Below are 15,675 nucleotides of genomic sequence, written 5' to 3'. Positions count from 1 at the left end.
ACTCTGTGTGGGTTAATGAGCTGCTAGCTAGCTAGCTAGCCAACTGTACATACTGTATAGCTAGCTAAGTGAAATATCATCAGCTAGCTAACTTCCTATTAGCTTGTTATCTTGATGTAGGCCTATATATCATTGTAAATTAAAAACACATGCTCCAAATGCATTTGTAGATAACAACAGCAATGGAAGAGGGTGAAAGGGTTTGCTGCTCCAGCTGTCAGAAAAGGGAAAGGACTACTAGTGCATTCTAAAAGTATTCAGACCCCTTCATTTTTTCCACATTTTGTTACGTTACAGCCTTGTTCTAAAATGGATTAAATAAATTAAAAATCCTCATCAATCTACACACAATATCCTATAATGACATAGTGAAAATATGTTTTTTGATTTTTTTTGCAAATGTATAAAAAACGGAAATACCTTATTTACATAAGTATTCAGACCCTTTGCTATGAGAGTCGAAAATTGAGCTCAAGTGCATCCTGTTTCCATTGATCCTCCTTGAGATGTTTCTACAACTTGATTGGAGTCCACCTGTGGTAAATTCAATTGATTGGACATGATTTGGAAAGGCACACACCTGTCTATATAAGGTCCCACAGTTGACAGTGCATGTCAGAGCAAAAACCAAGCCATGAGGTCAAAGGAATTGTCAGAAGAGCTCCGAGACAGGATTGTGTCGAGGCACAGATCTGAAGCCACTCCTCAGTTAAAGGCACATGACAGCCCACTTGGAGTTTGCCAAAAGGCACCTAAAGGACTCTCAGACCATGAGAAACAAGATTCTCTGGTCTGATGAAACCAAGATTGAACTCTTTGGCCTGATGAAAACCTGCTTCAGAGCGCTCTGGACCTCAGACTGGGGCGAAGGTTCACCTTTTCAACAGGACAACTCCCCTAAGCACACATTCAAGACAACGCAGGAATGGCTTTGGGACAAGTCTCTGAATGTCCTTGAGTGGCCCAGCCAGAGCCCGGACTTGAACCTGATCGAACATCTCTGGAGAGACCTGAAAATAGCTGTGCATTGAGGCTCCCCATACAACCTGACAGAGTTTGAGAGGATCTGCAGGAAAGAATGGGAGAAACTCCCCAAATACAGGTGTGCCAAGCTTGTTGCGTCATACCCAAGAAGACTCGAGGCTGTAATCGCTGCCAAAGGTGCTTCAACAAAGTAACGAGTAAAGGGTATGAATACTAATGTAAATGTGATATTTCAGTTTTTTATTTTTATAAATTTACAAACATTCTAAAAACCAGTTTTTTCTTTGTCATTATGGGGTATTATGTGTAGATTGATGAGGAACAAAACAATCTAATACATTTTTGAATAAGGCCGTAATGTAACAAAATGTGGAAAAAGTCAAGGGGTCTGAATACTTTCCGAATGTACTGTATATGGAAGGTAATTTTGAGGACATTATGAAAAGCTTCTCCAGTTATAGTCCCTAGAGAGGAAAAATATGAAGACAGTGAGATAATAGCAACATACTAGTCATGGTTGTCTTGCTAATTGTAATATAATGAATCCTGTTTCTTTTTGATGTTGTCTGTACTCAGATATGGCGAGCTTTGAAAGTCTGTCCTCAGATGAAGTGGTCCCAATGGATGTCCCAAGAGACTGCTGGCACATCCTTGTATGCCATGGGTTGTATGTGTACTTATGTTAGCAAAGGTTGTATACAACAATACAGTTAAAAGTCACACACAATGTAGGCTACAAACCTATTACAACTGGAGCAGACCAATCCTGCTCTTGGAGTTATGCTAGATGTGCAGGCATCTGTTCAAGCCCAGTACTAACACATCTGATACAACTTATCAAACCTAATGAGTTGATAATAATGTGTATTATTGCTGGGCTGGAATAGAAGTCTGCTCACCAGGTAGATCAGGGTGTGGAGCAAGGTTGGCCACCTCTGGTATGGACTAGTTTTTGTTCAACGGAAAGTATGCTTTAGTAATAATAGCCTACTTACTAAGATGTCTAACATGTACGAACAAGTTAACATATTTCAAAATGTACAAAAAAACTGAGTTGATTCATTCAATGTTGATGTTCATTAATCACAGATCACAATTCTGCAATAAAAAGGGGTGAAAGGGATCTGTCTTAAATTTGTCTGTGTTTCTGTGTTGCTTTTTCAAATTAGCATGAGCTTTTTGTCCAGTTGTGAGCTTTCCAATCTGTTTTATTTGATTGTCACTCTCTCAGGATATCAGCCATGTGAACCCATTTTGCAGCTTATTATATTGGCATGTATCACCAATGCAGCCATAGGCCTGCAGTATAATAACATTAGTGGCCTTATGGGCATGTGCAATGCGCCCTTGTCATTGTACATCTGAAGCAGAGAATAGCTAAACTCACACATTGTTTTAGGCACTAGTCTGGGAAATATTGCATTGAGAGACTTTTGTCCATAGATGCCGCATATCAAGTTTCTTGCAGATCGGTCATTCGATGCCAGAGGAGTAGCGTTTTAAGTGTTTTTCACAAAATGCGGAAAGACCATCATGCCGAACCTTATGGGTCCCTGAGGCAAATCTGTTCCTTGTAAGTAGAAGGACCAATGTACCGAATTTCATGACTAGGTTAAACGTTACCTTTCAAATTTTGCATTTTCAATGGCTTGTTATAGAGCCACCATCTGGCCAATCAATGTAATTTTGTAAATGCCAGATCTTTATGGTAAGACTCATCATTCACCCAAGTTTTGTCAAAATCGGGCCTGTGCTGTCTTGAGATATCACATGTGATGAACGTACGAATATACTAGCGGACGAAGACAGATCCACAGTCCCCTCCCAATTTCATCGTGGAGGACAATGATACCAGTAGATAATATATATGAGGCTAACCATAAGCCAGATTTTGTACATGATTTTTCTGACATATGAAATTGTTTAGTGCAAATCCAACACTTGTATTCTAGGTACAGTACTGTACATGAAAAAAAGGAGCTGACAATTTGTAGGCTAATTCAAATGTCAAAAAGGAAAATAATAGGGCATGGGAAGCATTGTAATTCTACCGTGTTTATTTGCTGAGAATTATTTTTGGATACAGTGACAAAATCAGAAGGTCAATGGGATGGAGGAGGATTGCAGAGGTTGTTGGTGTTGATGGTGGGTGAAGAGAGATTTGCACAACAATGTTTGCAAGTCAAAGACACAATTTCCTTTACCCAAAGTACACATTCATGTACATTTTACATGTAGGCCTAGGTATTTTATAGGAAGTGAGCTATAATAATCAACGTCATGACACAGGTATAATGAAAGAGCCATAACTAAGCTAAAATATATGAGGATCATAATGTTAAGATACCATAATCCAATTGGTAGCATATTACATGGGAAATTGAAGTGTTTAATTTACAATGTTATAATGTGTGTTACTGGTGAATTCTACACTTTGGTGGGCAAATTTCATAATTTAATTCAGTCAACACATTCACAAATGGTGGCTTTGATCACAGTTTTGAAGTTTAGGTTTAGTTCATAGCTAGCTAGCAGCACAAGCAAACGTTGTGCAAATCTCTCTTCGCCCACCATCAACACCAACAATCTCTGCAATCCTCCTCCATGCCATTGACCTTCTGATTTTGTCTCTGTATTCTAGCAAAATTACATCGTATAAAATTGGAAAACCAGAAACAGCGATGATTGGCTTTTCTCAATATATTTTTGGGGTTTTGCTTGCCCGGAACAAATGACAAGTTAAACTACAGTATGTTTCATGAACGGGAAGATTTTAAAGCAAACATCTGCTTCTCACTTGATTGGTTAACGGCAGTGGTGGCCGCGTGACATTTGCATAAGTTGAGCAGAGCTTAACCTTTTCAACTGATCCGGTAGCAGCATTCTCACATGCTCCCACACTAGCCCTGCACATTTCTCTGTGTGCCCTCGTTGAAAATGAATGATGCCACATCTGGTGAACTTCCTGTGTAACGGTGTGATTTAGGACCATGCGGACGTCTCCGAGCCCCCAAAAATGATGTCCCCCCCTCTTCTAAAACCTAAGTTGCGTCCCTGGAGTTCTATGCACATAATACTCTATCAAATAAAAACTCAACTATTTGAAGAAAGGGGAATAAAAGGCGAAGAACTAGAGAGATTATTAAATATTATTACATTTATTTATTAGCCTGCACATAAACCCAGCGTTTTGACCTGAAGCCTTTGCAAAGGGTACTTTGGACAGGACAAGTCAGATGTGGAATAAGTTTTCAAGTGTAATAACTGTATCATAACCAATTAATTAGGCTACAATAAACTACCATCCTGACTTGACGGTGGCCTAGGGCTGTTTCCTCTTATAGAAGGTTTGTCACTCAGCCTGGTCTCAGAGACTAGACGTATAGTAAACGTAAATTATGTTATGTCTACCCGTGAGTCCAGGTTATATCACTAGGCAAATGGCTGGTATCGCTTGAAAGCATGTGTGAGGTTTTGAATGTTTCCAAATGCAAATTCGAATGGTGTAATGATGACTCTGACTCTCTTCAGTGTATCAACAACTTATTGTAACATTGCATTGTTTAATCATCATCTGAGAAGTGGACATATTGTTCTCCTCTCTGACTGTCCACTGGGCTGTGTGTCCTCAGGCACGGGGGAGAGTGGGAAAACCACCTTCCTCAGACAGATGAGGATCATCCATGGAAGAGGCTTCTCTGAGGAGGAAAGACGGGACTTCGCCAAGCTCATCTACCAGAACATCTTCACAGCTGTGAAGGCTATGACCCGGGCCATGATTACCCTCAAACTGCCCTATGCCTACCCAGAGAATGAGGTCAGGGTCTGGTTACATACTGTTCAATCAAACTGGCCTAACCATGAGTGAAAGGCACCCTCTGTAGCATCTATCTATCTGCCCTCAGATGTATGACAGGTGGGTGCAGGATGTGGATGTCTCTGTCACCCAGCTGGACAGAGGCAATGTGGATGCCATCCGCCATCTCTGGGCCGACCCAGGCCTCCGGGTCTGCTACAGCCGCCGCAGCGAATACCAGCTGTTGGACTCGACAGAGTAGTGAGTACCACCAGTATGTCTTGGTCTCGCTCTCTGTCTCTGTCTTTTTCTCTCTCTGTCTCTCTCGCCGTGGGACAGATTTGCCCCAGGTGCAATATTTGCTAAGTTTGCACCTGCTTTTTTCAGTAGAGGCTAAAAAACTATGAAGTAGATGGTTTTTGCTTCCTTGGTAAGATGTACCTATGTAAATACAAAATGTTATACCTTAATAATCACAATGAATGAAAAAACGATTGTTTCATTCACAAAACTATGTCCCCATTGTACAGCACTGTGCATTGTATACTGTCCTTATCAACTGCAAAGTCCATGATGTCCATTGGAGGGGGCTAGTTCTCCACAAATAAATGTACAACCAGCTCTCAGCCATGTTAAAAACACATATTCACAAACAGCCATCTTGTCCGGCACCATTTGATTTCATTTTATAAATCAAATCATATAGCAGAGAGAACAGTCTATGGCTTGGGTGGCTGGAGTCTTTGACAATTTTTTGGGCCTTCCTCTGACACCGCCTGGTATAGAGGTCCTGGATGGCAGGGAGCTCGGCCCCAATGATGTACTGAGCCGTACTCACCAGCCTCTGTAGCGCCTTTTGGTCTGGTGCCTTGCAGTCCGTTCCAAGCGGTGATGCAGCCAGTCAAGATGCTCTCAATGGTGCAGCTGTATAACTTTTTGAGGATCTGAGGGCCCATGCCAAATCTTTTCAGCCTCCTGAGGGAGAAGAGGCGTTGTAGTGCCATCTTCACGACTGTGTGGGTGTGTGTGGACCATGTTAATTCCTTAGTGATGTGGACACTGAGGAACTTGAATCTCTCGACCCACTCCACTACAGCCCCATCAATGTCGATGTGGGCATGCTCGTCTCTCCTGTTCCTGTAGTCCATGATCAGCTCCATTGTCTTGCTGACGTTGAGGGAGAGGTTGTTGTCCTGGCACCACACTGCCATGTCTCTGACCTCCTCCCTATAGGCTGCCTCATCACCATCAGTGATCAGTACTACCACGTCATGTTGTCAGCAAACTTGAAGATGGTGTTGGAGTCATACGCAGCTACACAGTCGTGGGTGAACAGGGAGTAGGGGACTAAGCACAAACCCATGAGGGGCCCCCGTGTTGATGGTCAGCATGGCGGATGTGTTGTTGCATACCCTCACCGCCTTAGGGCAGACTGTCAGGAAGTCTAGGATCCAGTTGCAGAGGGAGGTGTTCAGTCACTGGGTCCTGAGCTTGGTGATGAGCATGGAGGGAACTATGGAGTTGAATGCTGAGCTGTAGTCAACGAACAGCATTCTTACATAGGTATTGCTTTTGTCCCGGTGGGTGAGGAGTGTAACACGGACTGCGTCATCTGTGGACACGGTCACAATACAGATCGTTTCTCAAAAGTATACTTTTTCACTTTCCACCCATTCTTGAAAGCTACCCGATAGTAAAGTTATTTTCCTTTTAGAATTAATTGACTAATTCAGTTGAAATTGAATAAATTGATACAGACAAAGTCAACAAGTTGATGTCAGAGTAAATGATGCATCACATTACGAGAAAATGAAATAGGCCTAATGTTGCACTGCTATCTGTCCCTGCCCGTCTCCCCTCCTGTCCTCTCTCTCCTTCTCCCTGCTCTCTCAGTATTTACTCAGCTAGCTCTGAGTCATTATAGCAGCTTGATAAGAAACATGCACACAGTCAGTCAACATCCAATTAATGACAGGTTGTGTCAACATAAACCATTAAAACAATAATCCCAACACAGTGGTAAGGACTCCATGTGCCTTTTTCTAATTTCACAGCTCAATTCCTTCCGCACGACTCAATTTGTGTTGATTGTTGTTGTATGTAACATCCAGTTGATATTACATGTCTCATGTACAGAATGAACTTGCTACTGCCATTGTCATTACCATGGGAAAGATAATTGTATCACATTTTTTTGTGTTCTCTGTCTTTCTTTGTCTGTTTCTCTCTCTTTTTTGCCCTCTCCCTCTTTCTCTGCTTCTGTCCTTTTCAGCTACATGACAAATCTGGACCGCATATCAGCCCCAGACTACATCCCCACAGCTCAGGACGTACTGCGAGTCCGATTCCCCACCACCGGCATCCATGACTACTCCTTCACTGTGGAGAAAATCACACTCAGGTGGCCACACCCTCACTCATATCACTCAGATCGCTCACCCTGGACTCACCCAGACTTCAAGGGAACTAATAGAACACCAGAGCTGCTGATGAGATTGTGGACTACGCTATAGGCTATCTTTGATATTGTCTGACTCTACCCTTGGCTGTTTGGGACACATTGGAATTACAAGCACATACAATCACATTACACAGAAAACTTGCTGAAAACATACACATTTATTTTTGTGCTTTTGAACATGGCGATGTCATTGTTTTTTACGAAACCTTTGTGTTATTAATATGAAAGTTCCAGCTGTGTTCAGGTGTGGTGTTTTTCACCACCCCTGTTGTGAAAGGTTGGACTGTAATTTGTCTCCGTAATCAGGCAGGCAGGATACAGTGGAATAGAAATGGTGAGGTATCAATTATGGCCTTTTTTAGAGCCAAATGCTCTATGAGGCTCATTTGCATGAGGACTTGGAAACTGTGAAAAACAGGTTTGATGTGTGACAGAAGGAGAGAGAAGAAATAAGTCTCGGTATACACAGGAGGATATTCCTCTCAGCCTTTCTCACAGTGTTAGCTACACCTCAGACACTTCTAGCTCATTAACAACTCTGACCAGCTGCCTCGTCGAGACAAGGCCCCTGCCATGCGTGGCATCACAAACACCTTATTGATAAAGGTGTGTGTGTGTGTGTGTGTGTGTGTGTGTGTGTGTGTGTGTGTGTGTGTGTGTGTGTGTGTGTGTGTGTGTGTGTGTGTGTGTGTGTGTGTGTGTGTGTGTGTGTGTGTGTGTGTGTGTGTGTGTGTGTGTGTGTGTTGAAAGATGCTCTAATAGGTGTTTCTAACTTTCTCTCTCTCTCTCTGGGTAGGATTGTGGATGTGGGTGGACAGAAGTCAGAGAGGCGGAAGTGGATCCATTGTTTTCAGGACGTCACATCCCTCATTTTCCTGGCTTCCCTCAGCGAGTACGACCAGGTCCTGGAGGAGAAAGAGACCGATGTGAGTACCTGTCTGTCTTTCTGTCTGATTGTCTCGGCCTGCTTGTCTGTCTTACACGCTGGCTGGCTGCCTGTCTCTCTGTCTGACTGGATGTCTGTCAATACCTGTCTAACTATCTGTCTGACTGCCTGCCTGCCTGCCTACCTGTCTGTTTATCCTCTGTGTTGTCCTTGGCCTTCATTTCATGGCATAGTTTGTATTTTGGTCTCAACCAAGTAAACATTGAAACCTCCGTTTTCTATCCAGAGGTTTTTCTTGCCATGGCCAACAGGTTTCACTGTTGCGTATCAAAACCTGCTGCCATACCACTATCTCTCCAACCCTCCCTCCCTCCTGACCAAGGCTCACTAAGCCGCTTATCTTTCCTGGCCACTTTTGAGTCTCTCTCTAAATTCATTAACCTTCACTGTGCCCCTGCCCCCATATTCTCTCCTCTCCCCCCTCTCCCACCTCTCCCTTCCCTCTCCCCCTATTAGAACCGTATGGAGGAGAGCTTGGCTCTGTTCTACACCACCATCCATTCCCCCTGGTTCCTCAACACCTCCATCATCCTCTTCCTTAACAAGACAGACATCCTTGCTGATAAGATCCAGGCGTCCGACCTGCAGAAGTACTTCCCAGGGTTCACAGGTAGGTTTACACACACACGTGCATGTGCGCACACACACACACACATCCCCTCCATCGAGGTAAATAGCAGTGTGATGGATCTAAACTCATAGTCACATCCTTTGGTGTTAGTTTTTCTTTCTCAGAGCGATGTAGTTAACTGTTGCTTCTGGCTGGAATAACAGAGACCTTATGACAGGGTTCCCCAACTGGCGGGTTTTTGCATTATTGTTGGACATGTAAAAAAAGACTAAAACCACCAGCAAATTAGCTCCAAGTGATTTTAGTTTTCGAAATCTGTTCCAAAGTATTCCCATGCATAATAGAGAGCTACTGTATATGTGATTGTGTACATAAGTAAGCAAGGTTTGGAATGATTGTTTTTGTCAAATATTATATCTGTTTGGGCTTCTTGTGGTTAGTTTTCAGTCTACAAATGATTTGTAATTATGTTCCAGCCCCCTGACCATCCACTCAAGAATCTAGTTGATGCCCTGCCTTATGATATTCAAAAAAAGTAGTTTAGAAAGTAATTTCAAACCTCTTTTGAAAGGGGTTTCATAGGGTGAGTTCTCACATAATGTAACGGTTGCCTTTAGAGAGAGCGGACCAAAACGCAGTGGAGTTAGTGTTCGTCATATTTAATTGAGAAAACGGACACTATACAATAAACAGACAACCAAAACAGTCCTGTCACGTTAAACACAGTAACACTAACAGAAACAATTACCCACAAAACCCCAACGGAAAAACATGCACTTATGTGTGACTCCCAATCAACAGCAACGAACTTCAGCTGTGCCTGATTTGGGAGCCACACACGGCCCAAAACAAAGAAATACAAACACAGAAACAGAACATAGAACGCCCACCCAATGTAACACCCTGGCCTAACCAAAATAAAGAACAAAAAACCCCTCTCTATTGCCAGGGCATTACAGTACCCCCCCCCCCCCCCCAAGGTGCGGACTCCGGCCGCAAAACCTGACACTGAAGGGGAGGGTCTGGGTGGGCCCTCTTACGGCGGCAGCTCAGGTGCGGGACGTAGCCTCTGCCCCACCCTTGGCGTCGCCCTCTTAGGTGGCGCACCTGGCCGCGCCGAAGGTCTGGCGGGCGACCCTTGTTGCGCCCGGCTGGCGGACGACCATTGTTGCGCCCGGCTGGCGGGCGGCGATGGCTGCACCCGGCTGGCGGGCGGCGATGGCTGCACCCGGCTGGCGGGCGGCGATGGCTGCACCCGGCTGGCGGGCGGCGATGGCTGCACCCGGCTGGCGGGCGGCGATGGCTGCACCGGGCAGACGGGGCGCGATGGCTGCACCGGGCAGACGGGGCACTCTGGCTGATCCGGGCAGACGGGGCACTCTGGCTGATCCGGGCAGACGGGGCACTCTGGCTGATCCGGGCAGACGGGGCACTCTGGCTGATCCGGGCAGACGGGGCACTCTGGCTGATCCGGGCAGACGGGGCACTCTGGCTGATCCGGGCAGACGGGGCACTCTGGCTGACCCGGGCAGACGGGGCACTCTGGCTGACCCGGGCAGACGGGGCACTCTGGCTGACCCGGGCAGACGGGGCACTCTGGCTGACCCGGGCAGACGGGGCACTCTGGCTGACCCGGGCAGACGGGGCACTCTGGCTGACCCGGGCAGACGGGGCACTCTGGCAGATCCGGCTCAGGATTCACCAGGCTGGGGAGACATGAGGGAGGCCTGGCTCTGGGCGCAGGCCCTGGACTCACCAGGCTGGGGAGACCCGCTGGAGGCCTGGTCTGAGGAGGCGGCACAGGAGAGACCAGGGTGGAGGGATCCACCGGAGGACTGGTACTTGGAGGCACGGGCTTGACCAGGATGAGGAGACCCACTGGAGGACTGGTCCGAGGAGGAGGCACGGGCTTGACCAGGATGAGGAGACCCACTGGAGGACTGGTCCGTGGAGGAGGCACAGGCTTGACCAGGATAGGGAGACCCACTGGAGGACTGGTCAGTGGAGGAGGCACAGGCTTGACCAGGATAGGGAGACCCACTGGAGGACTGGTCCGTGGAGGAGGCACGGGCTTGACCAGGATGGGAAGACATGCAGGAGGCCTGGTTCTGGGCGTAGGCACAGGACGTGCAGGGCTGGGAAGACATGCAGGAGGCCTGTTTCTGGGCGCAGGCACAGTCTTCACCAGACAACCAGCACGCACCTCAGGACGAGTATGGAGAGCTGCCTCAGGTGACATCATTTCCACGACACGCTCCATAGGGCGAATGCCGTGCCTTATGCACCAAACTAGCAGCTCTCTCATCTCTCTCTCCTTTAATTTCCCCATTAACTCCGTCACAGTCTCTGCCTCGTACCCCTCGCTCACCTCCAATGTCAGCCCGACTGCCTCTGGTTCCGACCTCGGCTTCGCCGACTGTCCCGTGTGCCCCCCCCCAAAAAAATTATTGGGGCTGCCTCTCATGCTCGTTGCGCTCTCTCTCCTCATAATATCGCCTCTCCGCTCTCGCCGTTTCAATCTCCCACTGCGGGAGGCGATAATCCCCAGCCTGAGTCCATGGTCCCTCTCCGTCCAGTATCTGTTCCCATGTCCACGAGTCCATCAAGCTGTTCTCCTGTTGCTCCTTCCACCTCCGCTGCTTGGTCCTGGTTTGGTGGGTAATTCTGTAACGGTTGCCTTTAGAGAGAGCGGACCAAAACGCAGCAGAGTTAGTGTTCGTCATATTTAATTGAGAAAACGGACACTATACCATACAAAACAATAAACAGACAACCAAAACAGTCCTGTCACGTTAAACACAGTAACACGAACAGAAAAAATTACCCACAAAACCCCAACGGAAAAACATGCACTTATGTGTGACTCCCAATCAACAGCAACAAACTTCAGCTGTGCCTGATTTGGGAGCCACACACGGCCCAAAACAAAGAAATACAAACACATAGAAACAGAACATAGAACGCCCACCCAATGTAACACCCTGACCTAACCAAAATAAAGAACAAAAAACCCCTCTCTATGGCCAGGGCGTTACACATGAATACATAACTATGCTGGCTATAGCAAAACCAGTAAACATAATGTTCTTTAAGTACCAAATCATTGTTTCTTAATGCAGGGATTATTGTTTCAGCAAGGGTTGAATGTGTGATTGATTTCATGTGTATGGTGTGGGTACATAGTTTACTAACGATGTGCCTCCACTGATGTGGAAGGAAGGTAGCCGAGCCTGTCTAGAGCTTCCCCACCACACTTCCACTCCTCCGGCATGTTGCCCATGGCAACTATAAATACCCTGCACTTTGCATCGCCAAGCCATCACTCCAGGGGGTTTGGGGAGACGTTACTCCTTCCTCCATAAACTCTCTGAATTTAAGTTTTGTTTATTGTCACATACACCGGATAGGTGCAGTGAAATGTGTTGTTTTACAGGGTCAGCCATAGTAGTACGGCGCCCCTGGAGCAAATTAGGTGCCATCAACAGATTTTTCACCTTGTCGGCTTGGGTATTCGAAACCAGCGACCTTTCGGTTATTGGTCCAACACTCTAACCGCTAGGCTACCTGACACCCTGAGGTTAGGTTCATCCATATTGGCCTTTTAATGTAAAGTTGCTATTTTAACGTTTTGTGCTATAACGTTGCGATGGTAACATTATGTGATGGTTGCCTGATTTTTATACTTCTGTACTATCTTGGGATTTTATCCTTTGCTATTCATCTTTGTTTCTATTGGCCTCCAATTTCTCTCTCCCATTTACCCACACCCCCTGACCTCTTCTCTCCCCTCTCTTTCTCTCCTCCCTCACTGTGGTTGTCTCCATCTCTTTCCTGCACCCTGTCCTCCCCCTCACCCCACACCTGAAGGAAAGCGACGTGACGCTCAGGATGCTATGAAGTATATCCAGAAGATGTATAAGCAGCAGACTCGCAGCCAGGACAAGGAGATCAGCAAGATGCTGTACCCCCACTTCACCTGCGCCACCGACACCAACAACATCTCCAATGTATTCAATGCCGTCAAGGACACGGTGCTCCTCAAGGCCCTCAGCGACTATGGGGTGATGTGATGGGCCTGGGGGCCCTCCTGTCCGGGGAGCAACACTCAACGAACACTCAGGGCTGAAGAGACTCTCCCCCGATCCCTTCCTCGCTCACTTTTCTTCTCTCTCCATCTCAGCGCCGGTGGGGATGCTTTCTGGCCAAACCTTCTTATTGTAGGAATGAATCTCAGACAGAATGGACTCCTGAACACACACGCGCGTGCTCGTGCGCACGCACACACGCACACGCACACGCACACACACACACACACACACACACACACACACACACACACACTACAGAATCTGATCATAGTTTTTCCCCCCCTCTGGTTGTTATTGTATAATGTTGTGTGTAAGGGCTTGGAGATGCCGTGCTCTACCAGTGCTTGAAACTGGACTAGAGATGTCATGATGTGCTGTGCCTCCATTATGTTAGTGATGACTTTAGCAGGGGGAGAGGAGAACTCTATAGCCCATATGTATCACCAACACCCCCGTGTTGATAGAAAAGGCCTCTGCTCTAGAGATCAGTACAAAAGCTTCCACTCTATCTGTGTGTTGAATGAATGCTACTGTACACGTGTTGTAGCCATTACATAACACATCATTTACACTAACAAGTTTACACTTATGAGAAGGTGCCACCAAAGAAGGCTTGTGTAACATTGTGTTTGGTTTGTCTTTTAATTTGTTTTATTGGTTGATAGCCGTATATTTCTCGCTGGATTCCAGGTGTGAGGTGTGATGAAGGTGGGAAATGTGAGAGTCGATGGGTTCCCCTGACACAGTATGTTATGCAATGATGTACTACACTGTTAGTATTCTTGGTTTGGTTCATTGTGGATGTTCTTGTCTCTTCCAATAATGTGCTTGCTTTTCGACCAATCACTACCTGCTATACATTGAGTTCATATGGGAACAACAATACCAGTGAATCAATACATCGCCCAACAAATCAGAGTCCTTAAAGGTATAATTCAATGTGTCATTTTGTAATTTGGGTGGTTTCCTTACCCTGTAGCAGTCTATGTACAAGGTATGACAGTAATCCATGCTTTGGTTTAGATTCCCTGGCACTGTTTCCACATGCAAATGTTTTAGCATTTGTGGCACAAATCCCATTCAAGTCATGGGACCGATTATTACCAATTTTTGCGCATCATGTTCAAATCATCTATAAGTGACTTTGGTGAGCTTCACAATACTTTAGGATGATTTGGACATAAATTATAATATTGGTCCCATGACTGATTTGTGCTACAAATGCTAAAATGTTGGCATTTGGAAAACGTGCAAGGGAAACTAAACCAAAGCATGGATTGCTGTCATACTGTATCTTGTACAATGTGTAATTTGGGTGAACTATCCCTTTAAGAGCAGGAGTCACGTACAGGGTTAATACTAGCTGGCAGGCATGCTGCTGTTGATGCTATTAGGTGGTTGAGGGAGGCCAGTAGAAATGAAAGCCTGGTATCCTGAGCGGTTCAAGTCCTGCTACTGTCTGATAGCTCCAAAAATCAACAGCAAAAAACAGAGTGTAGTTGGGATGTGAATGGTGATAGGCTACAGCCCACGGTAGGGCTTTGAGCGGTGGAGTTTCCTGATCATCTCTTCGAGGCTGCGCTGCGGAGTGTCATCAAAGGTTACACAGCAAAACAAGGATTTAATCATTGTATTGATTATAAACATCTCTTTATTCATCGTTGGCTAGCCCTTTTACTCTGGTCCCCATATCCATATTTATGTTGAGTCGATATTTAGCTCAGTATGCTCTGGCTGTGCTCAAATTGTTACTAGGCCGGTAGGATTTTATATTGGATTATATATTGGTGCAATTGAAGCGATATGGTCTCTATACATATGAGTGTAATATCCATCTCAATATGTGTGAGTGGAGCAGGGTGGAGTCTGTCTGATAATACAGGTATTAATATTCTAACGTGCGTGTGTGTGTGTGTGTGTGTGTGTGTGTGTGTGTGTGTGTGTGTGTGTGTGTGTGTGTGTGTGTGTGTGTGTGTGTGTGTGTGTGTGTGTGTGTGTGTGTGTGTGTGTGTGTGTGTGTGTGTGTGTGTGTGTGTGTGGGGGGGGGGGGGGGGGGGGGGAGGACTTCAAAGTCAGATTAAAACCTCTTCCATTTAATTGAATTCAGTAATGACAAATTGACATAGATCATACAGTGTGGTATGCATCTATTTTATCAAGATTTCAGAATGTTGCTTTGGGACAGTGTGAATAATGTATGCAGTATAAGGATTTGACCTGTGTTTTCTAACTTTTGACTCAAATTGTTTTTTTTGTAAAGGATTTGGGTCTGAATGTGCAACTACTGTAAAGCTATATACTGTATCTTCCCCTGCAGAACTGAACATACGTCCTGCTGTTGTGAAATATGAATTGTGTTCACCTTATTTTTATATTAGACAACCTCATTAACAGCTACAATGACTGGAGGTGTTGTATATCTTACAGACTTAAACATTGGGAGAACTATTTTTTGGTGCAAATATTTTATATAGATTTGGGAAGAATTTGGGGGAAATATTTTCAGATTAGATTAAAGTGATGTTTTGACAAAGATTCTGTTTTTGTGTTTTTCTTCAGACTATGGTACTCATGGGAAATGTAGTGTACTGCTGCATGGCTTGCCTTGTTGATATAGCTTCCTGTCACTTATGACTCCAAGGGGGAGGGGCTTAGCTTAACCTGCTCTTTTTCAAATAGTCATACAGGATCTTTAACCTGCCATTTATCATTTCAATAAACCCCTGTGTGCTTAAGGTGTGGCCCGAGAGAGAACCTGTAAGGACAGGTGTGTGGGTCCACAAACAGACAGCTGGCTTTGGATTTTATATTGGTGCAATTTAAGTGATA

General features: G+C 45.4%; 1 protein-coding gene across 1 annotated transcript in view; it reads left to right on the top strand.

Annotated features, from left to right (window-relative positions):
- LOC115192594 (guanine nucleotide-binding protein subunit alpha-11) overlaps positions 1 to 14,506 on the top strand; it is a 28,672-nt gene extending 14,166 nt beyond the window's left edge. The window contains exons 3-8 of the mRNA XM_029751271.1: positions 4,617 to 4,801; positions 4,890 to 5,041; positions 7,053 to 7,181; positions 8,038 to 8,167; positions 8,644 to 8,797; positions 12,626 to 14,506. Of these exons, the coding sequence (XP_029607131.1) occupies positions 4,617 to 4,801; positions 4,890 to 5,041; positions 7,053 to 7,181; positions 8,038 to 8,167; positions 8,644 to 8,797; positions 12,626 to 12,828 (953 nt within the window). The 3' untranslated portion in view covers positions 12,829 to 14,506. The remainder of the gene's footprint in view (positions 1 to 4,616; positions 4,802 to 4,889; positions 5,042 to 7,052; positions 7,182 to 8,037; positions 8,168 to 8,643; positions 8,798 to 12,625) is intronic.
- Positions 14,507 to 15,675: the final 1,169 nt, after the last annotated feature.

Source organism: Salmo trutta, chromosome 4 (assembly GCF_901001165.1).
Source record: "Salmo trutta chromosome 4, fSalTru1.1, whole genome shotgun sequence".
In the NCBI taxonomy this organism is placed as follows: Eukaryota; Metazoa; Chordata; class Actinopteri; order Salmoniformes; family Salmonidae; genus Salmo; species Salmo trutta.
Note: the sequence above shows the minus strand (reverse complement) of the source record. Positions and strands in the feature narration are given on the sequence as shown.